Genomic DNA, 24612 nt, shown 5'->3' on the forward strand with positions numbered 1-24612 from the left:
GGACTTGGAGACGAGGAAACTCTGCTGACTCATTTCCTGTTTTTCCTGTTGCACTCTATTACCACAGCAACGTTCCGCTCCTATTCTATTTCTATGAAACAAACCCAACCATCAAATCATTTCATGTAAACCAGCTGTGAAAATGATGATGTATTTAATCAAATAGCTGTGGCGCCACAATCGGAATCCTGCTTATAGAGGCATCGTGTCCATGTAAACACACAAAACATTCTGCGACTTAGCACTAAAGAAATCAATTCATATAGTGTGCCGGTTGCATTTGTGTAACCACTCGACCGATCACTCGAGTGAGACAGGGCACAAGGTGGGGGGAAAAAAGGAACAGAAGACAACTGATGTTAAAATGAACATTTATAATGACTCTTTGTTGCCTTCGCAAAAATAATCTTTAAAAAACAATTCAATTATTAACACTGAAATGCTGACTTCACTGGTAGTCCACGAGTCATAAAACACAACTCACTGAATTTCTTTACAAACACAGTACTACAGTTACATTAAATAGTCATTACCGTTAAATCTATTAATGAATAATGTTGAAATAAACTAATAACAAAAACAATGACACTTTTTAAATCCTCTCATTTTCCTCACCAACAGTGTGTCATTTAGAAAATATACTACTTCTGAGAAGTTTTCCTGACAAAAGCAGAAAACAGACTGGCAGCATAACAATAATGGTACATGAGCTCAAACATTGTGCAATTACAGTGACATTTTCAAGGGGAGAGGAAATGGGATGTAACCATTCCAGTGATCTAATATTAAGTTATGTAAGCTGGCTGCATTTTGGCTCAGTGTGGAATTATTTGGCACTCTCGCTGACAAATATTTGCCTTGCACTTTTTTTCTAAAATGGCACAAAAGACCTTTTCCTTTAATCTCTGAATAGGTTCATTTTAAAAGACATCTAAAAGCTGTCTTCGAAAGCCCTTTCTATAGTTAACACTGTGGACTTTCACAGATTGTTATCGTCACAAACAAGAGACAGAACCATTGTTGCCAAAAAACAATAGAAATGTACCCAGTCAAATGGAAAACATCCCTTTTTCCTATGTTAGAATATTTGATCTTATGCTGTCAGTCCATTTTTTTCTTCTCTGATATGGAAAGAACAGAGGTTTAAGGAATTAAAAAAAAAAAACGGAAAGAAAATATACCATGCTGTGGAAATGGTTGCAGGGTATTGGCATGCTCCCTTCAGTTTACACTTAAGCAAGCATTCAACCCCTGCAGAATTGTCCAGATAACCAGCCTCGCAGAGTATATCCAACATATACATGAATGAGTTCTTGTAGATGGAGACGGTCAACTAAGTTCATGGGAGGTTTAGAGGGTAAAAGACAAAAATGGCCTCATGTCAGGTTGGCAAAAAAATCCCACATTTTCTCAGACAAAAGGGCTCAGAAATACCTTATTCCGTTGTAAAGGGCGGACACAGTAGCAGGTGCTCGGTGCAACGGAAAACAAATGGTGATGTCCGGTAGACTGAGAGAGTGACACTCAGGGAGAAGAGGTTGTTTAAGAGAAGAGCGAGGAGTCCTCCTCAGTTTGAAGTGATTTAAAAACCAGTCCTAGCCGTCCTGTGAAAGGGCTCCGCGGGGGGCAGATGAACGTCCAGGACGCATTTGGAGTGAGGATAAAAACAAAAACAACAACTTTTGGAATGATACTGTAGTTCAATTGGCACATTCAGATGTGAATTAGTGAATGCAACGACAGGGGTCTGTGACACAAAATAATAGGAGAAATATGGATCGACACTAAGCAAGCCGTTACCACTCAAAGTCTAACGGGTTTTCTCTGTCATATGTATCACTTCGAGGTGGCAATCTTCACTTTGCTGGTGCTGATCACGTGTCTCAAATCTGACCGTAGCCCCACACCCGTCTCCTAAAAGGTACGCTCCCACACAACAAAACTGCAGGGTGAACTATGCAGACTGTCGTGGGTTTCGTTTGATTTTGACATTATATAATGTGTACAAATATGTCCTCAGAAGGAGGAGATGTAAGGGGGCAATGGGTCAAAGGCGTACATGACGTTCATCCAAAAAAAATGGTATTTGTGTGAGATGTGAACCATCTACTTTCTGTTTTAGAGTTTTCAATTAAAAATAACTAAACAACTTTAAGCCAAACCGTTTCAATACAGCAATCGTAATCCGGGAGAAAAAGAGATTTCTCTGAACGTGATTGTCAGCGTAGTTTAGTTGGATGGAAACATAACTTTGTAGGAGACAGGAACCGGGTGCCTTCAGCCTAATCCCAATTTGCTGGAGAAATGGAAACCCTCTTTCTAAATTTGTAATTCAAAGTAAAACAAAAGTGCCCAAAGCCTACAGAGCCCCCTCCTTGTTTCACACACTGGTAAAAAAAAAACAGAAAAGAAAAAGCCCTCGGTGATTAACACAAACCTCTGCTGAAGGGAATGTGAAGGAGATGCCTTCAAGTGAGGAAACGGGTGCTACTTTTCACTATTGTCTGAGACTCTAGTTCTTACATCATTCATGAGACCATGCAGGAAAAGGAAAATAAGAAATAAAAGTTACATCAGAGCAAAAAAGACTGGCAAAAAAAACTGTTAAAAGCCAACATGGTTTGCTTCATTTCACAGTCAGTATGACCCCACTGATCAGTAAAGTGCATTTATGCAACACCAAACAAACAAGATAATGTTGACAGCAAATCGGAAGTTGTGTTAAAAACATATCTGGATCATGACTGTGGCCGCATAAGGGCCTACCTGACTATAGCTGAAATCTGTTATTGACATAGATATTAACTCTACATGTATTTGACATTCCTGCCCTGAATTTACATTAAAGATTGATATAACATTTGACAGAAAAAAAGAGTTAATGGGTACATTCATAGATTAGATCTGGGCGTTCAAGCTGTGAAAAGAAAAATCCAGAAACATTATGGGTCAGGTTCATAGAGGTTCAATCTGTTTGTAAAAAGAAATGCATGCCCGATATACTGAAAAAAAAAAAAAAAAACACAAGGAGCCAATGCACTGAATAACATTTTCACGTTTGCTTGTTTTACATTTTTAATACTCCTCACTGTACCTGAAAATCTAAACATCTTCTTGGATGATGTGCAGAGACATGAACTTGATTCATGAGGATTTGATCTTAGATGTGGATGTGTGTGTCTTTTTATTCGGGCCAACATGACAATAATGATCTCCCTCCCAACTCACAACGTAAAAAACAACTCTTTTTTTTTTCAACATGAGGCGAGTAAACTTAAGTGCTTTACATTTGACCACATGCAGCGTTATGTCTTTGAATGTTTGCGAGAGACACCTCGCAGATTTTTGTAGCTTTTTTTTCTCCATAATTTACTTTGATACCATGCAATAGAAGACGTGCAAAAAGATAACACCTAACTCCACAAACACATTTTTGATTGTTAATGGTATGTTATGAATGCTTATAACATGTTATGCTTCAGTCCATGCTGGCCTATAGAGACATTTTGTGATATAGCAGTACTTAAGCCACAGGTCAAACAAACACACAAGGGATGCATGAAGTGTAAAACAACATGGATCCATAAAAATCACAATCTTTAACTCTTAGTCTATGTACCTATGGGATAAAACAATGCACAAAAAGGTTCTTTGTCCTTTGCTTTTCTTAAGTCATGTGTTTGATTATCTTTTTCTTAACTTAAAAGACAGTGTTTGATTGGCACTTGATCAGCACTTCTAAACAAGTTATCTAACATTTGATCACATCTACACTTTTCAGCTGCGGAGGTCTAGTTTGGCACAGGTTGTACTATGGAGTCTATTATTACTTTACTATCTTACCAATACTGTATAGCATTCTATACACCTCGTTTTATGCTCCAGCCTTTTAGAGCATGTTTCTAATCAACAGACCAGACATCTTTTCAACTAAAATATTTTTGTATAGTTTACTTATCAAATAGCAGCATTTTCATAACTTACAAAAAGTACATGTAAACCTATTCATTCAAAATTTTAGTAATTTCAAAGGTTCATACAACAGACATTGAACACAAAACAGGACAACATGCTACTATATTGCTTCCAATATTCTTTACATTTTCTTACTGTCAAACTAAATCATGACAGAAATATGGACACCACCGGTTGATGATGAGTCATCATAATGCACAAACAAATCGCGAAGCTAATCTTAATCAGGCTTAGTTGGCACTCTCATCATCCACACAAATATAACATAGTTCACATTGTATCGACAACGCTGGACTGCATTTGGACTACAAACTAGAATAGCTACAATAAAGTACATATAGATCATATGACATGACATATTGTATTTCCACAGAAATGATTTGTAGTCATTTTTCAGATAAGAGGATATGCATAAAGGATGTCATTGTTTTCAGCTTGAGGTCACAAACACGTTTCTCGCCTCGCTCGCGCCATCTTATGTGTTCCGTTCCTTAATGCGCTTTGTTTTGAGTGACTGGAAACTGGAGGTCAGTTTGTACAGCCGACATGTTAATATCTAATTTGTCTTCTTGTGAAAGAGAAAAAACAACAACAACACTTCCCTCAAAAGGCCAATAGTTCACGGTCTACACGCTTGTTCTTCTTCTAACGAGGAAATTTGATACTTTGAGCTAACGTTTGCTGGTTGATCTCGTGGGTGTCACAGTTTCAGAGGCAGGTGTTTTCTGTGCATTTTTAGCCTTGTGAACTCTACGGCTTGGGAAAATATTTTCATACCCTTATGACCTATAGTGCATAACTCCCACCGCCAGCGTGCCACCCATGAGAAGACAAGAAGTTGGGGGGAGAGAGGAGAAAGAGGGGGAGAGTAAAGTGTAGGAAGAAGCTCGGACACATCAGGTCTCGGGTTGGTGAGAAACAGCAACATGCAGGAGGTATAAGAATGCTGAGAGAAAGAAGAAGGTCAATGAGAGGGCAGAGAGAAATAGCATTTGGCACAATGTCATGATCGGAGAGCCCCTCCCCTTGCAGTCAAGCAGCCCAGTTGCATTGATAAAACATTCCCTTGTTTTGTGCTTGTATCTTATTATATGCTAAAAATCCTGGGCAGTAAAAGGTTATCCGTGCGCTATGGTTTCGCTAGTGGCCAGATTGTAGTTATGGATGAGCGGAAAAGCCTTTCAGGACGCGCGGTGAAGGGAGAGATTTCAGTTTTGGAAGTAAAGGCTCTGTGTCGCAATGCTCGGCTCGATTCCATTTATCTTTGAACGTGAATTATGAAAATGAAAAAGGCCATTAGTTCAATTTCCCAAGGAAACAACACAAACAAGAGAGGTTCTGAATTTCTTGGGACACTTCTCAGCGCCAACCCTCACAGCCGTGAATTCAGGAAGCTGGTCATAGAGCTTGGGTCGATGGGGACAATTGAAAGATGTCTTTAGAGCGTGGACGTAACACAAATGTGCGGTGGGAATATTTTGACGTTTGCTGATCAGAAAAGAAAACAAAAAAAAACGGCCCGCTAATTGAAGCTCAGTGCATTGGTACTGGTAAACAGAAACATCACAAGACGCTGGAGTATAAATGCTCTTGTGGATAATATAACATATCACGTATTGGTGGGGTCTGGTTTACGTCACATGGATGTGCACATTAAAATATACTCATGTCCCAGGGGGGCACAGACACGCTTTACATTGTGTTCTTAATGTCTCACAGTGCAGTCTTCAGAGACCCAGTGTACTCAGGATGAACACCATGGATAGCAGCACAGAAGGAAGCCAAGGTTATCTTCGAGTGTTTGGGGAAAGGCTCTGGACTATCAGTCCATAACGATTGCCCATGAATGTAAAGACAACGCCCAAACATTGCGCGGCGTTTGAATACCGCTGCACTTAGTGAGCGCTAACGTGTTTTGGGGGACGATAACAGGCTGCCGGGGTGAACTGGATCTTTTTTATTTATTTTGTCTTCATGCAAATTGGAAAAGGGATGGCTCCCAGAAAAAAAAGCGAGTCCAAACCCTTCTTCTCAAGTGTCATTCTACTTCCCTTTCATTAGTGTGTGAGTGTGTGTCTCTTGACTATTTGGTACCCTTAATGTAAAGGCATTAGTTTCTTTGTTCACAGATATTGGTTCATACAGCTTTTCTTATCAAAACGCATCTGTAGTTCAGACTGAACTTGTGAGACACTGCTTGAAGGTAGTATGAGCTTTAAGTCAATTCTCGGGAAATGTGTGACTAAGGCAAACGTATCGTCAGGAAAAATGAAGATTATGGTCAATTTTTTGAAAATAAAAAACAACTGCATTGGGAGCGAGGATGGACTTGAGATATTAAGACTGGATTGTTTTTTGTCGTGACGGTCTGAAATAATCCATTTTTATTAGGTGAGAGGGGTGAAATCCAATGGGCTGCTAACGGCTGGATGACACATCAGTTGTTTTTAGTTTAATAGTCGCCAAGGGTTCTCATTTCATGGTATAAGGAGATATGAACCTAATCCTATAGCACCAGGAAAGGGTTAAACAGCATATTTCCGTGTTAGTAGCTGTGACTGAATATGCAAATGTGCTTCCGTTCTTTGTGGGAGCATGATCGATGTGTTTCGTGTAAAATATATATTCATACATTCCTGTGTGTCCCCTCTGTCCTCTCACGTGGATTATTCAACCCCCGAACTATACTCAGCAGCAGTGAAGTGCAGGCCAAGTACCTTTTTTTGTAATACATTTCTTTCACTGCAACACAATATTTGATCCCTGTAAATAAAAAATAGCGATAGGCTAATATTGTTTTTACATTCAGATCAACCTGCATTCACAGGTTTAAATAATCTACTTGTGTTTGAATGAGACCATGTTAATAAATAAAGGATGGAAATATAAAATACCCAAATTTAGAAACTTCAATTATGATATGAGCCAGAATTCAACAGAAGTCAACGATACGACTTTAAAGTAACGCGCAGATTGCTTCCCCGTAGACGGAGATGACCTCAGGTGCTTGTCATAAAACCTCACCCCTGTTCACAACGCCATCTGCACTGCACACAAAGAGCAAGGTTTGTAAAACAGCTCTTTCAGTTGGCTGAAGCATCATCCAAATCGTTCAACTCACCGGGAGCTGAGGTTTGCAACTGAAATTAAAACCAGCAAAAGCCAGAAATAAAAAACAGCAATGAGGTTTTGGAGGAGGGCGAAACCCTGCGGCCTCACCCTTGAATCTGCAGCTTGGCAGTGGACCAGTTCAGCTTACTCTGATCACCATCGTCAAAAAGACTCTACACAAACTTTTAAAAAACATCAGGACGTCAGTCCTAAAAACACATTCACATATCACACACACTTATCTTGGTTGTCTCCCCCACCTCCTCCTTTTGTGATTCTTTCATTTGATACGGAAATATTGAACAGATATTTGGACGTTTCTTTTTTCTATCCATCGGGACCCTCTCAATTTCCTTCTATCTCTGTCTTCATCCTTTCCTTCTTTCCTCTTCTTTTTCCTTTTAGCCCACCTTTTGTGGGTTGGTAGCGCGCACGCCCTGCTCGTAAGTGATCCGTTGGCTGATGAGATACTGCGCTGCTTGCGTGGCGGCTGGTGACCCTGTTATGGTAACTTTACGGTTCCGAGTACCAGGAATGAATTCTCCTTTTTTGGAGATCTGGATGCGGGCTCCCGTTAGCTCCTGGTACTCCACCAGCGTTTTCCCTCCTTTCCCCAAAATGGCACCGACCAGATTCTCGGGCACAGCGATCTCAACCACGTCCTTGGCGCCGTCCCCCAGCTTCTCTGTTGCCAATAGGGAGGAGGCCATCAGTGGGGATGAAGCATTTAGATAACCATTTGAAGCCCCTGTGGCAGCCGCTAGAGAACCAAGTGAGAACCCCCCAAGGCCCGCAGCATGGTGGCTGGCACTGCCAGAGGCATCACTAGCGTAGGAGGCCAGTAGGTTGGCTGCGGCAGCAGCAGCCGGGTTGGCACTTGCTGCTACCGCAGCTAGGACCCCAGAAGCCGCTGCAGGGTTGAGGCCCAGACCTAGGGTGTTAGTGTTGTAGCCGTAGCTGGCCAGCGTGTTGAGGGCAGAGGTGATGGCCAGCAGATCGTTGCCAGAGAAGCTGGACATGGTTGCGGGGAAGCCACCCATTCCTGTCAAGCCGGCTTGGCCCAGAAGGCTAGAGGCGGTGGCGGCTGCTGCGGCTGCATTGGGCAACACCTCAGCCGTATTGGCATATGGGGAGCCGGTGGGATTGGAGTTGGCTACTGGGCCCGAGACGTTGGAATAGCTGATGTTGAGGCAGCTGCTGCTTTGAGGGTCCTCCTGGATCTTCTGCACTATGATCTCCACGGCCTTGCGGTTCTGTTCTGGCTCCCCACTGATGGTCACCACCCGCTCTTGCAGGTTGATGCCCTCTGGCTTCTGAGAGAGCTGCACCCAAGCCCCTGACTGCTCCATCACCGCCTTGACCGTGGCTCCGCCCTTCCCAATGATCAGCCCAGCAGTGCTATTGGGCACTATCAATTTGGCCTGTAGAGACAGAGAAAGATTGAAGTAACACTAAAAAGATAACAGGGGGAAGGGATAACAGCACAAATGGTTGTCAGAAAGAGGGACGTCTCTCACTGAGTACTGTACTAGCCCCCGCTTTACTCAGCGATTTGTTAATCCCAGGGGTTTAGGCTGCAGCTGCCACACAGCTCTGTCTTGCTATGAAAGACTGTAGGTAAAAATAACCACATACTCTCACATTTTCCTGACCTCACCAGACTCTGGGTCATGGCCCCAAGAACAAGCGAGGCCGATGACTAATAAACAGGGTGTCCTGGAAGCGACCCGTCCCCACCACACAGAGGACATACATCCTCAGTGCATGTGCAGTATCTCACCTGTTTGACGCGGTCTGGGTTGACGGTAGTCTGCGGCTGCAGTATGCTCACCGGCTCGGGTTTCTGGGCGCTCTGGGGCATCTCGCGGACTTTCTCCGCGATAAAGTTATGGACACCATTAAGAGCCTCGACTGTACCCTGTATCAGACAGACGCGTTCTGTTGTTCCTGAGATGACGAAAGGAGGGAGACGACATACACAAACCATAAGTAACTGTAATGTGCTCCAAGCGTGTACTTGCCGAGTAGATTTGAGGCATTTGATAGGAGTTGGATGGAAATCTAAATCTATATGAAGTTTTGGCAATGAAAAATGCTCTTTGACAGTTTACAAAATGCTGCATTTACAGAGTCATTCCTTACTTACTTCCTTTGCACAATCAAAAGAGAAACAGCTCAAAGAAAGAACAGGGCTTTCGGGGCTGGAGCCCATCCTTGCCTTGAGGCTCTAATACGACTAAACACACACTTGTTCCTCGAGGCTCCAGGCTTCTTTCTACACCCACATTGACGACTGAACCGGCATTCCGTTGCCATGGTAAAGGGGCCGAGGGGGGGAACAGGTGATGCAACAGCAAGTCCTTTATGCTTGTCTGCAGGATTATTTAAAACATTCTCCCCTTTGTATTGGCCTTCATGCCTTCTACTGTTCTCCTGTTGGAGTGGAGTAGGAAAATGTCTGCTGGTATCCGAATAAGACAAATATTTTAGTGAGAAGAAATGTGTCTGATTTTCTCGTTTGAGTCAAATTTGCAAATAGGAAGAGCAGCTGATAAGGCAAACAGAGAGACATTGCTCTACTCCATTATTGGTATTTCCATTTCTAATTCAACTGAATCTCAAATTAAAAGATTAGGTGACACACACAGATCAGCATCGGCCCCTCTTGCCATTTATTCATGAAATGTTGAAAACAAATCCAGGGAAATTAGTCAATGTCCAATAAGATTTGGTTATATATGTCATACTCATGTCCTATGATGCACATAAAAACTGAATGAGGTCACTTCAAGGATATCAGGAAAAGCAGCCCTGAATTTGGCACAATGGAAGAGGGCATGTGACTTTATAGCTTTATAGCTATACAGTTCCTGCACATTTTACAAATTTACTAAAGGTGACCAAATTAAACCAAAATATAAATTCTGCTAAAAAACAGACAAGTTGACAGACAGATTGAAACTCAACTTGTTTTTTATGTTGGCACATAATCATTAAACAAGATTTTGCATGATATTGTCCAACTGTCAGTTGTTTGACAATGACAATTGCCTATTGTACCTATTAATGTGTCTTTGCCAGAAGAAATGGGAGATGAACATTATTTATGGTTAATGAAATGCTCTTGTGTATGCAGCCAGGATGCAAAATACAACATTTTTAGTGATTTGTGTGAAAAACTCAATTATACTTTGGTTGGTATGGCCACCTCTAGTGAAACATCTGTACATCCAGAATGAATTGACCGCTGTCCACAAACCAGTTTATCCTAATACAAAAACCACACCATCATACGACTATAACTCTTGACACACCGAGAAGACAATATCTGAATGTAACATGTCTATTCTCAGTGCTTTTCACTTCCTAAATTGCTTGCATCAACTTTTGCCTGGAGGGATACGGCTTTCATAATAAAAGCTGGGAGTTGGCTTTTCCTCTTGTTTTGCAGGAGGTGAGTTAAAAAGGTGTCATTGGCCCAGAGAGTACACATCTCAGCCTACAGCTTTGCCCCACCCCCGAGAGACTAATGACTATCTTGATCCCCAAATAAGAAAGTTTCAATGCTTCCGTCTTGTCACTTGAACATTCCTGCAATGAGAAGCTGCCTCTGCCTCAGTCTGACTAAAGCCTTCGTTGGATTTATTCAGACCGTGCCACACATAAAGTATCACCCGTAATTACTGTCATCACATGAGCAGATTTTTCAAAGTAATTATTCACACTACAAATTGAGCTGGAATGTTTTCGCTGGATATCCGAGTGCTGTGTATATCCATCAAGTCCCGCTGTTGCCATATGGCGTGCTTTTCTCAAATGTTAACACTGATTTTAATGCAGGAAACTTTTGTAGCATTCTATTTATATCCACTAAATCAGAGACAAACTTGGAAATCACCTGACCAAAAGTTCCCAACCATCACCGTTGCCATATTTACAAAAACGTATAGACCTTTTCGGGCTGTTAGGCAGTCAAATAATGCTTTTTACCAATAAATTACAATTCTAGGGAGAAACAGGATACCTGCGTGCAAAACTCTGCAGTAGTATCTGTGTATTGTTTTTTCACAAATGCTCAGTTATTTTTAGCAGCCGTATTAAAGAAGAGTGTATATTCATAATAATATTCAAAATTATTTTATTAGTTATAATAAACAAATTAAAACCATTAGTTTGTAGTGTTGAGGGACTGTACTACGTAAGTTTGAGATTTGGGAATGTCAGTCGCTTCACTGTAGCAACAAGATGGTTTTACAGTACCACATCCTTCACCCATCAGCTGTCAGCGACTGGGAGAACGACAAATGAAACTGGCCTGAATTCACATATCATAACATTTGTAGGGACTTTACTTTAAGGTTCTCTTGGTGTAGATAGTTTATCTGCTATGAAGATGCAAAAGCACTCAAGCATGTTGTGTTGGTAGGACAGCAGGCAAAAGTGAAAAGTGAAAAGTGTTCTAATCAACCGATCGTCAAATTGGTGGTTCCTGATTACATTTTTTCAATACCCTATGCTTAATATCCACAGCCTACAAAAACACTTTCGACACGTGCTATTTGTGCAACGACCAGCAGGTCTAACAACAACTCCCAGCTTTTATTTGGACAAACAAATCCCATATTAGGTATCTAAATGGTTATTTTCTCACCTGAAACATTTGATGATCTTTTTGAAAGATTAGAAACGGTAAATGGTGACTGGACTGTGCTTGCACATCTCTTTTCTAGTCTTCGGACCACTCAAAATGCTAATACACTACATGTCATAATTCGCCTCTTCCCGCCCATTTCCACTGCTCACGGGATACTTTATATTGCATCACCTGACCATTAGTACTCTAACTAAAATACACACACACCGTAGTCAGAGCTACAGAAGCCATTTTAGTGCCTTGCCCATTGACGCATCCACATGCAGACTAGCAGAGCAGGGGATCAAAACGGGGATCCTCTGATTAAAGGACGACTCTGTTTTACCAACGAAGCACAGTTCCATTTGTAAAGAATGATACATCTGGGGACGCTGTGCTAAATAAATGGAAGTGAGTTAACAACGTATGCAGACAAATAATACTTTTCACAGCCATGCTAGCCTCTTGTTTGGATGAGATGTTCCTTTGTTAAAGAAGCCTTTCATCCATTTAGCGTTGCACTTCCGTGAAGGTTGGGTACTTGCAACAAATTAAAAAGACGGATGTATATTTCAGTCCCCTGACGGCAGGTTTGGTTTAGGTCTAGGTAGGACTTTGTTTTGAGTTTTTTGTTCATGGTTGAAATGTTTGCTCGGTGTCTCGGAGCTTCCTTGACTGCTAAATACCCACAATTTTAAATCACATCCCAAGTTTGCAATGTAGGCTTTCAGTTAAACATGTATATTCAATGACTCCAAGCTGAGAAAATCCTGATTGAGTTATCATCTGCATTCCCAGGCTGAGCAGTACTCCTTGCGATGAGTAAACTAACCTGCTTGTGTAAAATCAGGTGTTGTGTTTGCAGAGAATATTAGCAGCATAAAGCCCAATAGTGCTCCAGAATACTAAAAAACTGTTCCTGGTGGAAGTTGATCACCAGGAAGAACTGTTGTACAACGGAGGCACAGACATGCATCTGTAGAGAGAAAAAGACTGCACTTCCTATTATTTTGAAATCCCGTCCATGATGTGATACTATCCTATAGGGAGCGTTGGAAACAAACATGAAACAGCTGAAAAAGTGCAAATTGGCCTTTGCTGAAGTTTCTCCTTCTGATACTTTTTTTGAGGAATTGGAACAGTACTGTTTGCCAATATGAGGTCACATATTGCGTTATTTAAATAATCACATAATGAAAACCATACACCCAGTGCTTCTATGACATCACAACACCCTGATATGTTCGTGCTGCTCAAAATAACTCAATACATGTACTTGGCTAGAGGCCAGCTCCACCAAGCAAAGGGTTTGGAGTTTAGTTTCTAAGTTTGTGTGCGAACCGTGAACTCCCACGGCTCTCTCTGCAGCTGCTTAAATATGCGGATGTGTGTAAGTAGGTGTGAGTAGGTGGGTGTATGTGTGTGTCTTTGTGTGTGTGCCGAAAGAGCGGTACAAGTGGGTGAACGTATAGTGCGCTGCGTTTACGGGGGCTTGAGTAAATGCAGTCGAGATGGGTTCAGACCAAATAGTAGAAAACAAAACAGTAACTGCCCATGCATTAGGAGGCGAGCATGCAAACAGAATTTTAAGAGGGGTATGATGTCATCTTATCTGGCCTGAACTCACCGTACTACCAGTAACCAAATGTGAGAGAAACAGTGAGCGGGGAGGAGGCGAGAGGAAACTTGGCGTGCGTCGGAGCAGCTTGACTACAGCTGGGAGAAGGGGTCATGTCCACAGAGAGAGATTGAAACCGGCTATTTCTGGGCCGGCTCCCTCCTGTCACACAATCACATCGTCCCCATTCATCCATCTCAGCCCGCCACATTTGCAAAGTCCCCATCAAGAATCTTTGTGTGTGTGATCTGATCAGGTTTTACGCTGACGGACGGAGGCCGTGAGGTGGGTGGGAGTCTCAGACCGAGCTGTCAAAGAGAGGATTGCAGAGGAAAATGGCTGCAGCGGTTGTTGTCCCTTGATTTCTCTAGTGTGCGATTGTGCTATGGCTGGAGTGTGCTCAGTATGCCGCAGGATGCGAGTCCAGGGCGTGAACTGTGTGTAATGGCATTAGAATGCTGTAGTAGCCCACACTGCAGCTGATTCAACAAAGAATGGCAGATAAAACGGAGTTAGCTGAGAACTTTAGCATGCTGAATTGCCTTTAAAACGCTGTATTTCTTACATTTTCAAACCTGAAACAAAACCAAGTTGCCCATACCATTTTTTAAATTAGCTTCAAATGACCACTCATCTATTAGGAAGGCTACAGAAGCACCTCTTTCATTTTACGTGTGTGCACCCGAGCAACTGCCCAATCAAATCATGCCCAGCACCCTCTCCCTGAACTCCTTTTCTCACTCATCACGATAATGAGTAGGGGGATGGGCAGAGCAGGTGGTGGCCTATGAACACATCCACACACCAAAAGCGAGAAATAAGGATATATATCGATCCTTTTCATTTGTTGCCATGCCAATGGAGTATCCATGGTGCGTTCCCCTCAAACATAGTTGGCCTTGAATGTGGAGAATTTCAGGGGCCGTGCCCCCTGCACTCCTCCCATCGCAGCTCGCAGAAACACGGTTCGAAGAGAAAAATACAGGAGAAATATTTTCTCGCACATCCTTCTTTTCCTCTCCCTCGGCACTCCGTTGGCTACTTCTTTGCCAGGATTCTGTCAGTCCAATATATCACATGTAACTCCCTTCAGAACAGGTCCGATTCAAACCGTGTTGGGCATTTTTTCCTGTAGGTAGAGTGACATTTTGTGCTTTATGATCCATCGACAGTCACGAGACAGATTCAATAATGAAGCCAGCCATAATGATGGTATATTGAGTATAATCTTTCTGTTTTTTAGGTAAAATAGTTAAAGAGACTGACTCTATAAAAAACATCTGTTATATTTTTCTCAAGCATATTTTGAACTACTTAGATTTCATGTTCAATGATGACTATTTCCAAAGAGGTGATTATACATTCTAAAGGTCTATACAGTAAAAACTGTAATACTAAACAGGGATTCTTTGCTTAAATCAGTTATCACAGAAAACATCTGGAACTAATAAGCAGCGAGGCGCTCAGCACCTGTTATTTTTCAGCAGGTCGAAGCCTCCTCTGAGGCATGAAGGACAAACGGCCAGACTCCCGTGTGGCTCTGGCGTTTGGGTTTGGACGATAAGATCGGTCGCATTCACACTTCCCCATTTGCCATTTGTGAGCGAGACTCTGTTCGGCATGATTATTGCCTTCGATGCATACCGTGTCCTCTGCGTCACAGAGTTTGTTCTCATTTTCTGGGGGGAGGGGAATAAATAACACCCCTCTGCAATTTTCCCAGAAAATAGAGTTTATGCATCAACATGAAACTGTGAAGACTATAAACAAAACATGCAACGAAGGATACAATCAAGTGTGTGCCACTTGAACACCCCTCCAACAGTTACATTAAGGATGGTCAATGGGAAAAAGTATTTTTAAGCTTACTATATTCAGCAGTTTTTACAAATATTTGTGTTGTGATGTTCACTATAATGCCATTGGACACCCAGTTGTTTTTTGTGCTATGACCTCTGTGGTCTATTCTTTTATTAACAGATGGAACATTTCTAACGTGACCTCCTGTGGTTAAGAGGAAATGTAGGGCTGCCCCTCTTAGTTGACTAATAAACCACTTAGCACCAGGTAACTTGTACAGTGGCAAAATGTGCTATCCAAAGAACTTCAAAATGGCCTTCAGACCTAAATGCTACGTCCGAATGGTCTTACATGTATTGTCCCCCAGAGACATAATGACAATTAAGTTCAAAGTGTTTATGAACAGTCAAATGGATTGAAATGATTTGCAAAATGAAGAGGAAATATCAAATGCTCTATGGCACCAAAGCATCACTCTTTCAGCTAGGTAGTGAGTCAGAAGCCTTTATGAATATATACATGAGTAAATACATGCTCATTGATTTTGAACACTGAAGGATTCATTCCTACCAGGGTAGAAGTCTTTGGATTTGGACAGCTTAATGGTGGCACCCGTCTCTTTCTGCAGTTGTACGATGGTCTGGCCTCCCTTGCCGATTATAGAGCCGGCTGCATAGCTGGGGATCAGCACCTTCAGGAAGTACTCACCCTCCTCTGTGGAAGGCGGGGGCGACACATAGAGTGGGAAAGAATCAAGTCTCGTAAAGCAGTTGTGCACGTCATCATACACACCATTATCCACGCCACAGCGGTGCCCCCACCCACCCCAATACCCTGAACAAGCAGAAGATTGACAAGAGGAACATGTAGCTTTCTACTAAGTAGAAAAGCAATGACATATTGTGTGTCTGTATTACTCTGGTGAAGGGGATGTACAGTATCTGGAAGAAGCTCTTTGAGCACCTTTCAGTGAGCTCATGTTTTATCCGAGGCTGTTCCGTGTCCTGTCCCAGATTTTCCCGTAGAGTAAATGATGACCCCTTTTCCCGTTTGCAGAGGTCTAATTTTAACTGTTTTCAAGGAGTTTTACAAAACCTCGGATTGAATTCAAATTGGCCAAGTTCCAGTGTTACAAATCATTCTCCACACTTGACGAGAAGGAGTTTAGAATTAACGGTCAAATCTGTCTGCTGAAGGTAGCCTCAATGTTCTGAGAAAGGTACACGAAGGGGACAACATGCAAACACATGAAGTCATTACCCATGCTGCTCGTGGATGCCAATGCAGAGTGATCCTTCGTAATTAACAGACGTGAGAAGAACATATGGGAACCAATCCCACAGATTTGTTCATAGTGTATAGTGCCAAGATGGTATAAATCTCCTCCATTTTGGAACGGGCTTCTGTGGCTTACAGCGGCTTCTAGCATTCTGTGATTGACAGCCTGTCAGTGTGCAGACTTTGCAGCTACACATGGTTCTCCCACTCAGTTTGGGAAACTTCCTTTCTCTTACGATGCTAATTAAGAATTAATCAGCACCAAAGTGAGCAAAGCGTCAGTACTAAGAAAACCCTTATCACATCGAGCGAGCTAATCTAGAACCCCAATAAGAATAAAGAACCTGCCAACAATACAACAGAGCCGTTTTATTTATTTTAGATGTGTGGAGCGGACGTGATTCCCCACTGAATTCTGAATATCACATTGATGACATCATGGTAAATATCGGCTACAGATGCGTTATCAGCAGTGGTTACAAAAGATCTCCTCTGCATGCTGGTACCGATGCAATGACGTCAGGTTTGATCCTTTTTGCAGCTGATTCAAGGGTGACGTCACTCGAGCAGGCAGCGATGTGAGAAAGGCTCTGTCCAGCTTCGCAGTATGAGATTTTTACATGACTTTGAGCAAAGGGTGATACTGATATTTTCATCCGATGCCATACGGTTTGTCACCATTTCAATGACTCTTGTGTTTTAATGGAGAATATGTAAAGGAGAAGGGGGGCTGGGAGGGGGGTCGGTCGACCGGCATGATGGGGAGGACAGAGGGATGGATGAAGGTGGACGAAGATGGACCGCCCTGCACTAAGACAACCTGTTGCCTCAGTAATCTACTCATTAGACTCAGATGTGAATGGACATGGCACTGTGACATTAAGGCAATTCACAGCCCACAAGGAGCTCTTCTCCTTATTGCATTAACATGCCCCTCATGTTGCATTCAGACACAGGCTTGTTTTTCTTGGACATAATCAATGGCTCTGTCAAGTATGCGCTCAGTGAAACGATTGTTAATGAAATTTCACTTTGATTTCGATTCATTAGTGGCAGTAGTACAGACAGCCTCAGAACAAATCCTACGTACATTTACCTTGAAACACAGACATCACCACGCACCGAAGCTGGTAAATATATCAGGTGATGATCATTATGTAATTTATCTCACAGCTTCAAAAAAGACATAAACTATGTTCATCTATAGCCATCTAATCTTTACATTTCCCGCTACGCTGCAGTCAGCGCTTCGCTTTTCTCGCAACGAATTACGATAAAATGACCTTGGTGAGAAAATAAAGATCATGCATGTCTGATACGGTCGTCGTAAAGCTTCTGAGCCCTCACTCCCGTCCCGAGATATCGGATACCATAGACAAAGAATATAATTTGAGTGGCGCTGATTGCAGGATGCAAACAACCAAAGACCTGTTGTTGAGAGACAAGCCAATGCCCACTGCGTAACTTTCTACTCATCTTCAACCATAGTAAACCTAGCAGGGGAGAAAGCCACTGAGATTTTCTACGTCGCACTCGCAGCCGCGTTTGGAGTCAATAATTAATTCTATCCTAGTGTCTGAGATCACAGTAACAGGTTTTAATGGCGTCATGTGGTAGAGTAAACACGGCAATCTGTTGCTGCAATCCGCCAGGGGATGGGGGCATTGGGGCATATTTGGGAAGCCGAGCTAGTGGGGGGTTAGTTTGAACCCCTACTTCCAATACTGGAGGGATGGCTTGGAGGAGAGACATTGAGCCAAATGTGTTTAGTTAAGTCACTCGAAGGGGGTGGGTCAGGAGGAAATGCCTTGTGACCGTCCTCCCTCCTTCCCACTACCCGTCCATGCACCCATTCCGCGTTTCAATGGACTATCCTGCTGCTGACAGGCAGCAAGGGCGACGGGAAAAAAAAAAAATGGGCATGATGGACAAATTAGCCTTTAGTGAATGAAATATCGCTCAGGCGAAGACGACGGATAAATTCAACAAGTCAGACAAAAAGAGTTTGCGGCTTACCCATTCTGAGATCTGCTGCTTCTCAAGTCCTCTGTCAGATCGCCATCAATGCCGGGGCACAATCTCTGAACGGGATCTGAATGTTAGCCTAGGCATAGGTGCAATGGAAGTGTTGAGGAATGCGGCCAGTCGACTTTTTTCCGCCGCTGTTCTAATTCATCGGTGGGCGCAGAAAAAGAGATTTCACCGCAGCATCCGATCCATGCCTGCAGCTGGCCAGAGCCTCAATTGTCTGAGAAAATGCTAATGCGGGCTCTCAGTGTTTTCAGTGAAAGACGGCACGCATTGTTCAAGCCTGCATCGGTTTGAAGGGGGGGGGGGTCTTCCCTGCCGCATCACCCTTTTCACTGCTCTCATCCATATTCATCGAGTGGCTTGTCCGTCTGCAGCAGCGCGCAGGACTGACACCACGCTTGGCCAATGGCTGGCCTCCTCCCTCCAGCACGTCACGTCCCCACACCCCCCCGCCCTCGATGCCGGTCCCCAAAAAATTCAATTTACTCCTCCACTCCGCCTCTTTTGACGCAGCACTATAAAGTACGGCAGTCCATTCACTCACTTTTTTTGTGGCAAGTGACAAAGGTGAAGTGGTCGGGGGAGCGAGCTTCAGCGGCGAACGGGCAGGCATGTGGAGTGACCTTCAACAGTGGCTGAAGAGGTGTACGGCCAGCACAAGTAGATGATGTAGGAGGTGGAGGAGGAGTGATCTGAGGCAGCGTGCCTTACGCCACCCACCCTTCTTTCCTCCCTTTACCCCACCCCCAATCCCTTAGACGGCCATGTTTGGGAGGGCGGAGGGGCTCATCAACCATTGCAAATGGCAGTGCCGCAGAATGGTGGAGGGGGGTGATGAAGCCAATCACTACGCCTATAAATCTTACGCCGAGAGGTATCTTAAGTGACTCGATGTTTGTAAAAACTGCAATGTGCATGCGTATGAGTGTCTATGTGGACGAGGGGGTGTTCAGCTTCATTTAATAGTGCGTTTGAGGAAAAGTGCTGATAACTTTCATCCACAAATCAGACCCATTACAAGCGGACCGTTTGTTTTTTTGGAGCAAAATGGTTTCCAGGATATTCTACCTTCAGTCTTATTCACTGAGAGATGCTCTGCTCTATAGACACAGCCTCCCGGTGGACCCCACTCCCTACTCACCGTCTATCTAGCTCTCCTTTTCTCTCCGCTTTGCTCTGCCTTCGTTTCTATCACTCTCTCTCTCTCTCTCTCTCTCCCTCCCTCTCTCCTCTCTCTCTCTCTCTCTCTCTCGTTCTCTCTTTCACTGCCACCTGGCAAATTCACAGTCCGCTCACGTCACATCGCTCTGCAAGGGCACCTGTGTCCTTCCCACCCAAAAAATAAATAAAAAATACAGCTCACATTCCTGTGCCAACCTTTCCATTAGCAACATTACAAGATCATTCCTAATCCTTTGGCCACGCAACCTTTTGGGGGGGGGCCAGCAACATGGGTAGAGAGTATGATTAATTAGAGAGAGAAATGACTGAAAGATGTTCATTCTGAGGAGAGGGGCAATGCTAAAAAAAAGAGAGACTAATTTCACCCATTCAGCGTCCCCCGCTCATGAAGCGCAACGAGGGGCTCGGCTTTGAAGCACACAGGCTTTCTTCTCTTTGTTGCAACTGCCAGTCATGTTAATGATCAGTTCGGGAGGAAAAAAGCATGATCAATATCAGACGCAGTCGAGAGGCGGCTGATTACAGCGACGGCAGAGGATTATCAGGCTGTCTATCACTATTGCTAGGCCATGCGTTCCCCACGTTACATGTAGATCAAATGAGATGTGCCTTTGAAGGGGGGGGGGGGGGTCTTAAATACATCACATGAAATACAAACGGTCTAATGACCTAGGCTTCGGACCTAATAACCCCAATCAGAAATATGAGTGACTGCATGTGCATGTGCAAACGCCTAAAAGACAGTGCTATGCTAAGCTACACAATATAAGAAGAGTATTTGGTGGTTCCCTCCACAAAAAGACAATGGGAGTTTTCCATTGAATTTGGATTATTGCAGAAAAAAGGCTCTGCAGAGTTTTTTTCAGCAAGACGATTTTCTCAAATGAAAACCCTTATTTATGATTTTTAACGAAGGCCTACAATCATCGTAAGAAATGGCCAATATTAGCAATAAACAAATTACACGATGGTTAACCTCACGTCCCCATCACTAAGCAAAGACTTTCTGCAGTCTTATTTAGCGACCGCCTTTTCAAAGACACACAAAAGGTTCAGAAGACACACAAAAGCTTTAGAATTCAATTGTTGTGGTTTTCCTGAATGTTGAAACTCATTTTGTTGGTGAAAGCTATTATAATTAGTTAGTATAGTGCTAGTATAATAGTTAGTATAATGTACAGCACAATATGATTTAAATTATGCGTTGCATGTATCCACCTCCTTATTTAAACACACAAAATGAGCGCAGACACACATTAGATATCCTCGAGTGGATTTGTCTGGTTGACCTCCTTGACAAAGTGATCAGTAAGCCCCCACAGATAAGAGTGTGTTCAGGACGCCATCTGGAACACCTTTGCCTCTGAGGAAACAAAGTGGCCTCTCACAGTCAGACCATCATTGGGACGCATTTAATTGTGCTGCACCGGCGGGGCTGTGACAAAGAGATGCCTTGAAAGGACACAAAGTCACGCCGGTAACACGGCGTGTAAATTACCGCAGCAAGTGAATTATGTATTTATAGTGTTTATTAAGATCCGCCAATTACAATTTCACACCATCTAGCCATTCACATCACCTGGATATTGGACGGGGAAGATCAAGTTAGAGTCTCTACGGTGTGTAGTGTGCTACAACAGGAATGGTGTCACCTCCCTCAGAAGCAGGAACACCATGTGACTTCTCTGTTCTTACAGTGGCTTCAGGGGTGCTAATAGAGGGCACGAGGGATGCTGAATGTGCTTTAAAATAGTGTCTAGTGGTACAAGGGTCTTAATGTGCCCTGCTGAAATGACTTTTCTCAGGTACAACAAACGCCGTTGAAAATGTATAATACTGCTATCATCACACGGTGAGCTGTATGGGGCACGAAGGCAGACAAAGCAAATGTCGGGAACGCACGGTGTCCGTTCTCTGTGGACGGCTAATCAACATGGAATTCTTGAATAAATGGTCCCCGTGAGCTGCAGACCGTAACATTCAAATGGTGAAATACGATGCGCAGTAGCTGGCGCACCGAGCCAGGCGCCGTTCCTGCTACCGCACGCCGACATCTTACTGATGGGGCAGGTGTGCGCACACCTCCCCTCCTTGATGCTCTACTGGCCGCCACTATTTCTCCTCCAGAAAACAAAATCCAGATCAATTAATTAAAATGGCACTGCAGTGTTTCTGCTACCCCCACCCACACACACACACACGGACACACACACACACACACACACGCACACTAGTCTCACCACTCCCTACTGCAACAATGAATAGATTTGTGAGAGATGCTTTATCCTAAGACTATTATTTATATTATTTATATATTTGTTATTTGGCAATTTGTTAGTCTTCTTTGACAACTAACTGAACAAAACTATTTAATTGAGGACATCATCTTGGGCTTTGAGAAACACTGATTGACGTTTTCCCTTCTTTCTCGTGTGTACTAAACAACTGACAAATTAAGCCTAGAAAATAAGGTGAGGGCCTAATTGTCCGAATTGTAATAGTACCATTGTTTAGTGTGCTGACAGGTCATACAAAATATCAAACAGATGCTGAGATTTGACTCACCCCGCGACCTATAAATAACCCGACTTTGATAGGAATCTAGGCTATAAGTGGGAATGAGTTCACCCTACTATCTATATGCGCTTATGCGATTTTCACTGGATGGGTTTTCCTTCCGAGCCTGCGCCAACATTTGTGTTTAAAAAAAACTCCATCCTTCCTGACAGTGAAGCAGAACCAATAAAAACATACACCTACAAAGTCCATCATGCATCGTAAGTGAACATTGCGGCTCTGTTACGTCTCAGCCAACCAGCAATCAACCCCACACTGCCCGGGATCAGAGGGTTGTTTCCTTTAAGGCTCAACAACAACCTTGTCTCCAGGATTTTTTAGACATTATATCATTGAGACTTGTTTGTACTGCACCAAGACTCATAGAGGAGTGGTTTTCAAATTATACAATCCAGGTCTCCCAAGCCAAGATGTTTGGCCCACTACTATTGCTCAGGACAGATCTCAGGCGTATGGTAGTTAAGATGGGCCTCAGTGTGCGCTATACTTACTGGCTACGAGGCACACATGCCATAAACTATGGATATATTTTACAAACAATTTGTCGGATTTTACAGTGGAATAAGTTACAGGCAAAATGGTGTTGGGAAAGTAGGGAGGCCAAAGATAACGCTTATAGAACTAGCTACCAAATGGTCTTATCACATGACCAAACGTAGAATAACGTTGGAAAACATTCATATTACGCAAAAATCATGTACTTCAAATTTGTAAACGACAAAAATACCAAAGATATGAAGAAATTATGCATTTAATTAGGTCATTCTCTTGCATGCCTTCTTTCGAGAGTTTAGAACACTAACAGCTCCACTAGTGCACGAACTGAACTCAGGGGTCCATTCTTTGGACACCCTCCTCGCTCTCTCTGCCCAAACCAAGTGCCACAGTACTACCCGCTTTTACACATCTGGGTGGAAACGTAAGTAGGATTATTGTGTGGCCCCTGCACAATGAAAGCTAAGCTAAATCCCAACACACAAAGAAAAAACACTTCAAACACAGCTCTACAGATGGTTTGTCTTCTGCATCGTTAAAGCATCCCTTTGCCGCTGAATGAAATACGTCCTATCGAAGCAGAACTCCAGATGTGGAGAAGAGGGGATCGGGTTCACATATATTCAAAGCTGACCCGAGGACACCACTCGGCCAGTCAGGCTGCCTGCTCTCCCCCCCGCTGAGAGACAGCCTGCGAAGTAACAGCCACAAACACGGGCGATGGTTTCCAAATGGCAACGGCACAGGTGCTACACGTAAAGACCCCCCACCAAAGGAAATATCTGCTGCTGCTGCTGCTGCATGCTGCGTTTTTGCTGTCACACTTTCCAGCAGTGATTGCAAAGGCTCCTGCAGCAACAGAGCCAATGTGCACGAGCAGCCTCTCGTCTCCGGCTCTCACCTCCAGTGTTGGTGCGCTTGGTACAGCCGGCCTCCTCCGCCGGAGTTTCCAGGGGTCGTTTGCGGGAGTCCGGGCTATCCGCGTCCATGGGGGGCTGCTGCAGGCTCTGCAGGTTCGGGTATATCCCGTTGAGGTCCACGGCCGCTCCGCCGCCAGCCATCATCATCATCTTCTTTTCCTGTTGATCTTCCTTCCGCCGGAGCTGTAGATTTATTCTGCACTATTGCTGCCTGTCTCACGCACGGCGCGGCGCGCTCACCACTACACAACGCGCATCGCGATACAAACCACAAGTTTTTTGGGGGGGGGGGGGGTTGCTCGGTGCGTTCTCAAAGGGATCAAAATGTCAGACAACACTGGGATCGCGGTCTCTTCTTTCCGCCGCACTCGTCGCTCCTCGCCGGCCTAAATGTACCCAACCCAACGGGTAACAGCGCGCTCAGCGCCGCTCCGACAGCGCGGTCCTCATTGGCGCTAATAAGCACGAACCCGCTCGTGGGCAAGTAGAGCCGCACAAAAGCTGAAGAGTCGCGGGGCGACCGGCCATTAGAACAAGTGCGGGAGCTTCGCAGAGGGAAGGTGGGGGGACACGAGCTTTCTGGAAGTCATCGTCATGTTCCTCTGTGGAGTCCCGGTCCGATAAGTGCAGCTGTTGTTATTGTTGCCTTTGTAGTGCGGGAGGGGAGGAATCTAGTTTGAGGGCTGCAGAGAGGACCACAGTGCCACTGACCGGTCAAAGACGAGGCCAATAAGATCCATCTGATTTGGGGCCACTGTGGACGGAGGCTCTAAAATACATTTATTTCATAGTTCAACGCTGTTCTAAACGATTATGTGAGCACCAACAATTCAAATATCTATATCAATACATTTTATACAGAAATAGATAATAAAATAAAACGTAGTGCACTTAGGATCCTAAGTGCTCTCACACAGGAATCTGATTAACTAAAAATTGAAGTTTGTACTAGAGGCAAATAATCTTAAAGTTAAAAGGTCAAATTAAAGTAG

The 24612-nt window shown here is 43.6% G+C and overlaps 1 protein-coding gene across 3 annotated transcripts; it reads right to left on the reverse strand.

Annotated features, from left to right (window-relative positions):
• Nucleotides 1-354: 354 nt before the first annotated feature.
• Nucleotides 355-24288, reverse strand: LOC120822661 (RNA-binding protein Nova-1). Of its 3 annotated transcripts, none has more exons than XM_040182480.2 (4): nucleotides 23602-24288; nucleotides 15708-15851; nucleotides 8867-9033; nucleotides 355-8507 (listed from the first exon to the last, which is right to left on the reverse strand). In XM_040182480.2, exons 1-4 carry the CDS (start codon nucleotides 23768-23770, stop codon nucleotides 7488-7490), a joined length of 1500 nt encoding a protein of 499 aa, XP_040038414.2. In that variant the 5' UTR covers nucleotides 23771-24288; the 3' UTR covers nucleotides 355-7487. The 3 variants fall into 3 exon arrangements, with proteins under 3 accessions (XP_040038414.2, XP_040038416.1, XP_040038415.2); XM_040182482.2 differs by lacking the exon at nucleotides 23602-24288 and adding an exon at nucleotides 18432-19134; XM_040182481.2 differs by lacking the exon at nucleotides 15708-15851 and having other exon boundaries at nucleotides 7479-8507.
• Nucleotides 24289-24612: the final 324 nt, after the last annotated feature.

Source organism: Gasterosteus aculeatus, chromosome 7 (assembly GCF_964276395.1).
Source record: "Gasterosteus aculeatus chromosome 7, fGasAcu3.hap1.1, whole genome shotgun sequence".
In the NCBI taxonomy this organism is placed as follows: domain Eukaryota; kingdom Metazoa; phylum Chordata; class Actinopteri; order Perciformes; family Gasterosteidae; genus Gasterosteus; species Gasterosteus aculeatus.

Coding starts and splice junctions, on each gene's coding strand:
- LOC120822661 (XM_040182480.2), bottom strand. CDS start 23,770: ATGATGATGATGGCTGGCGGCGGAGCGGCCGTGGACCTCAACGGGATA. Junction 9,034..15,707: donor ATCCAAAGACTTCTACCCTG/GTAGGAATGAAT, acceptor TCGTCATCTCAG/GAACAACAGAACGCGTCTGT. Junction 8,508..8,866: donor ACCCAGACCGCGTCAAACAG/GTGAGATACTGC, acceptor CTGTCTCTACAG/GCCAAATTGATAGTGCCCAA.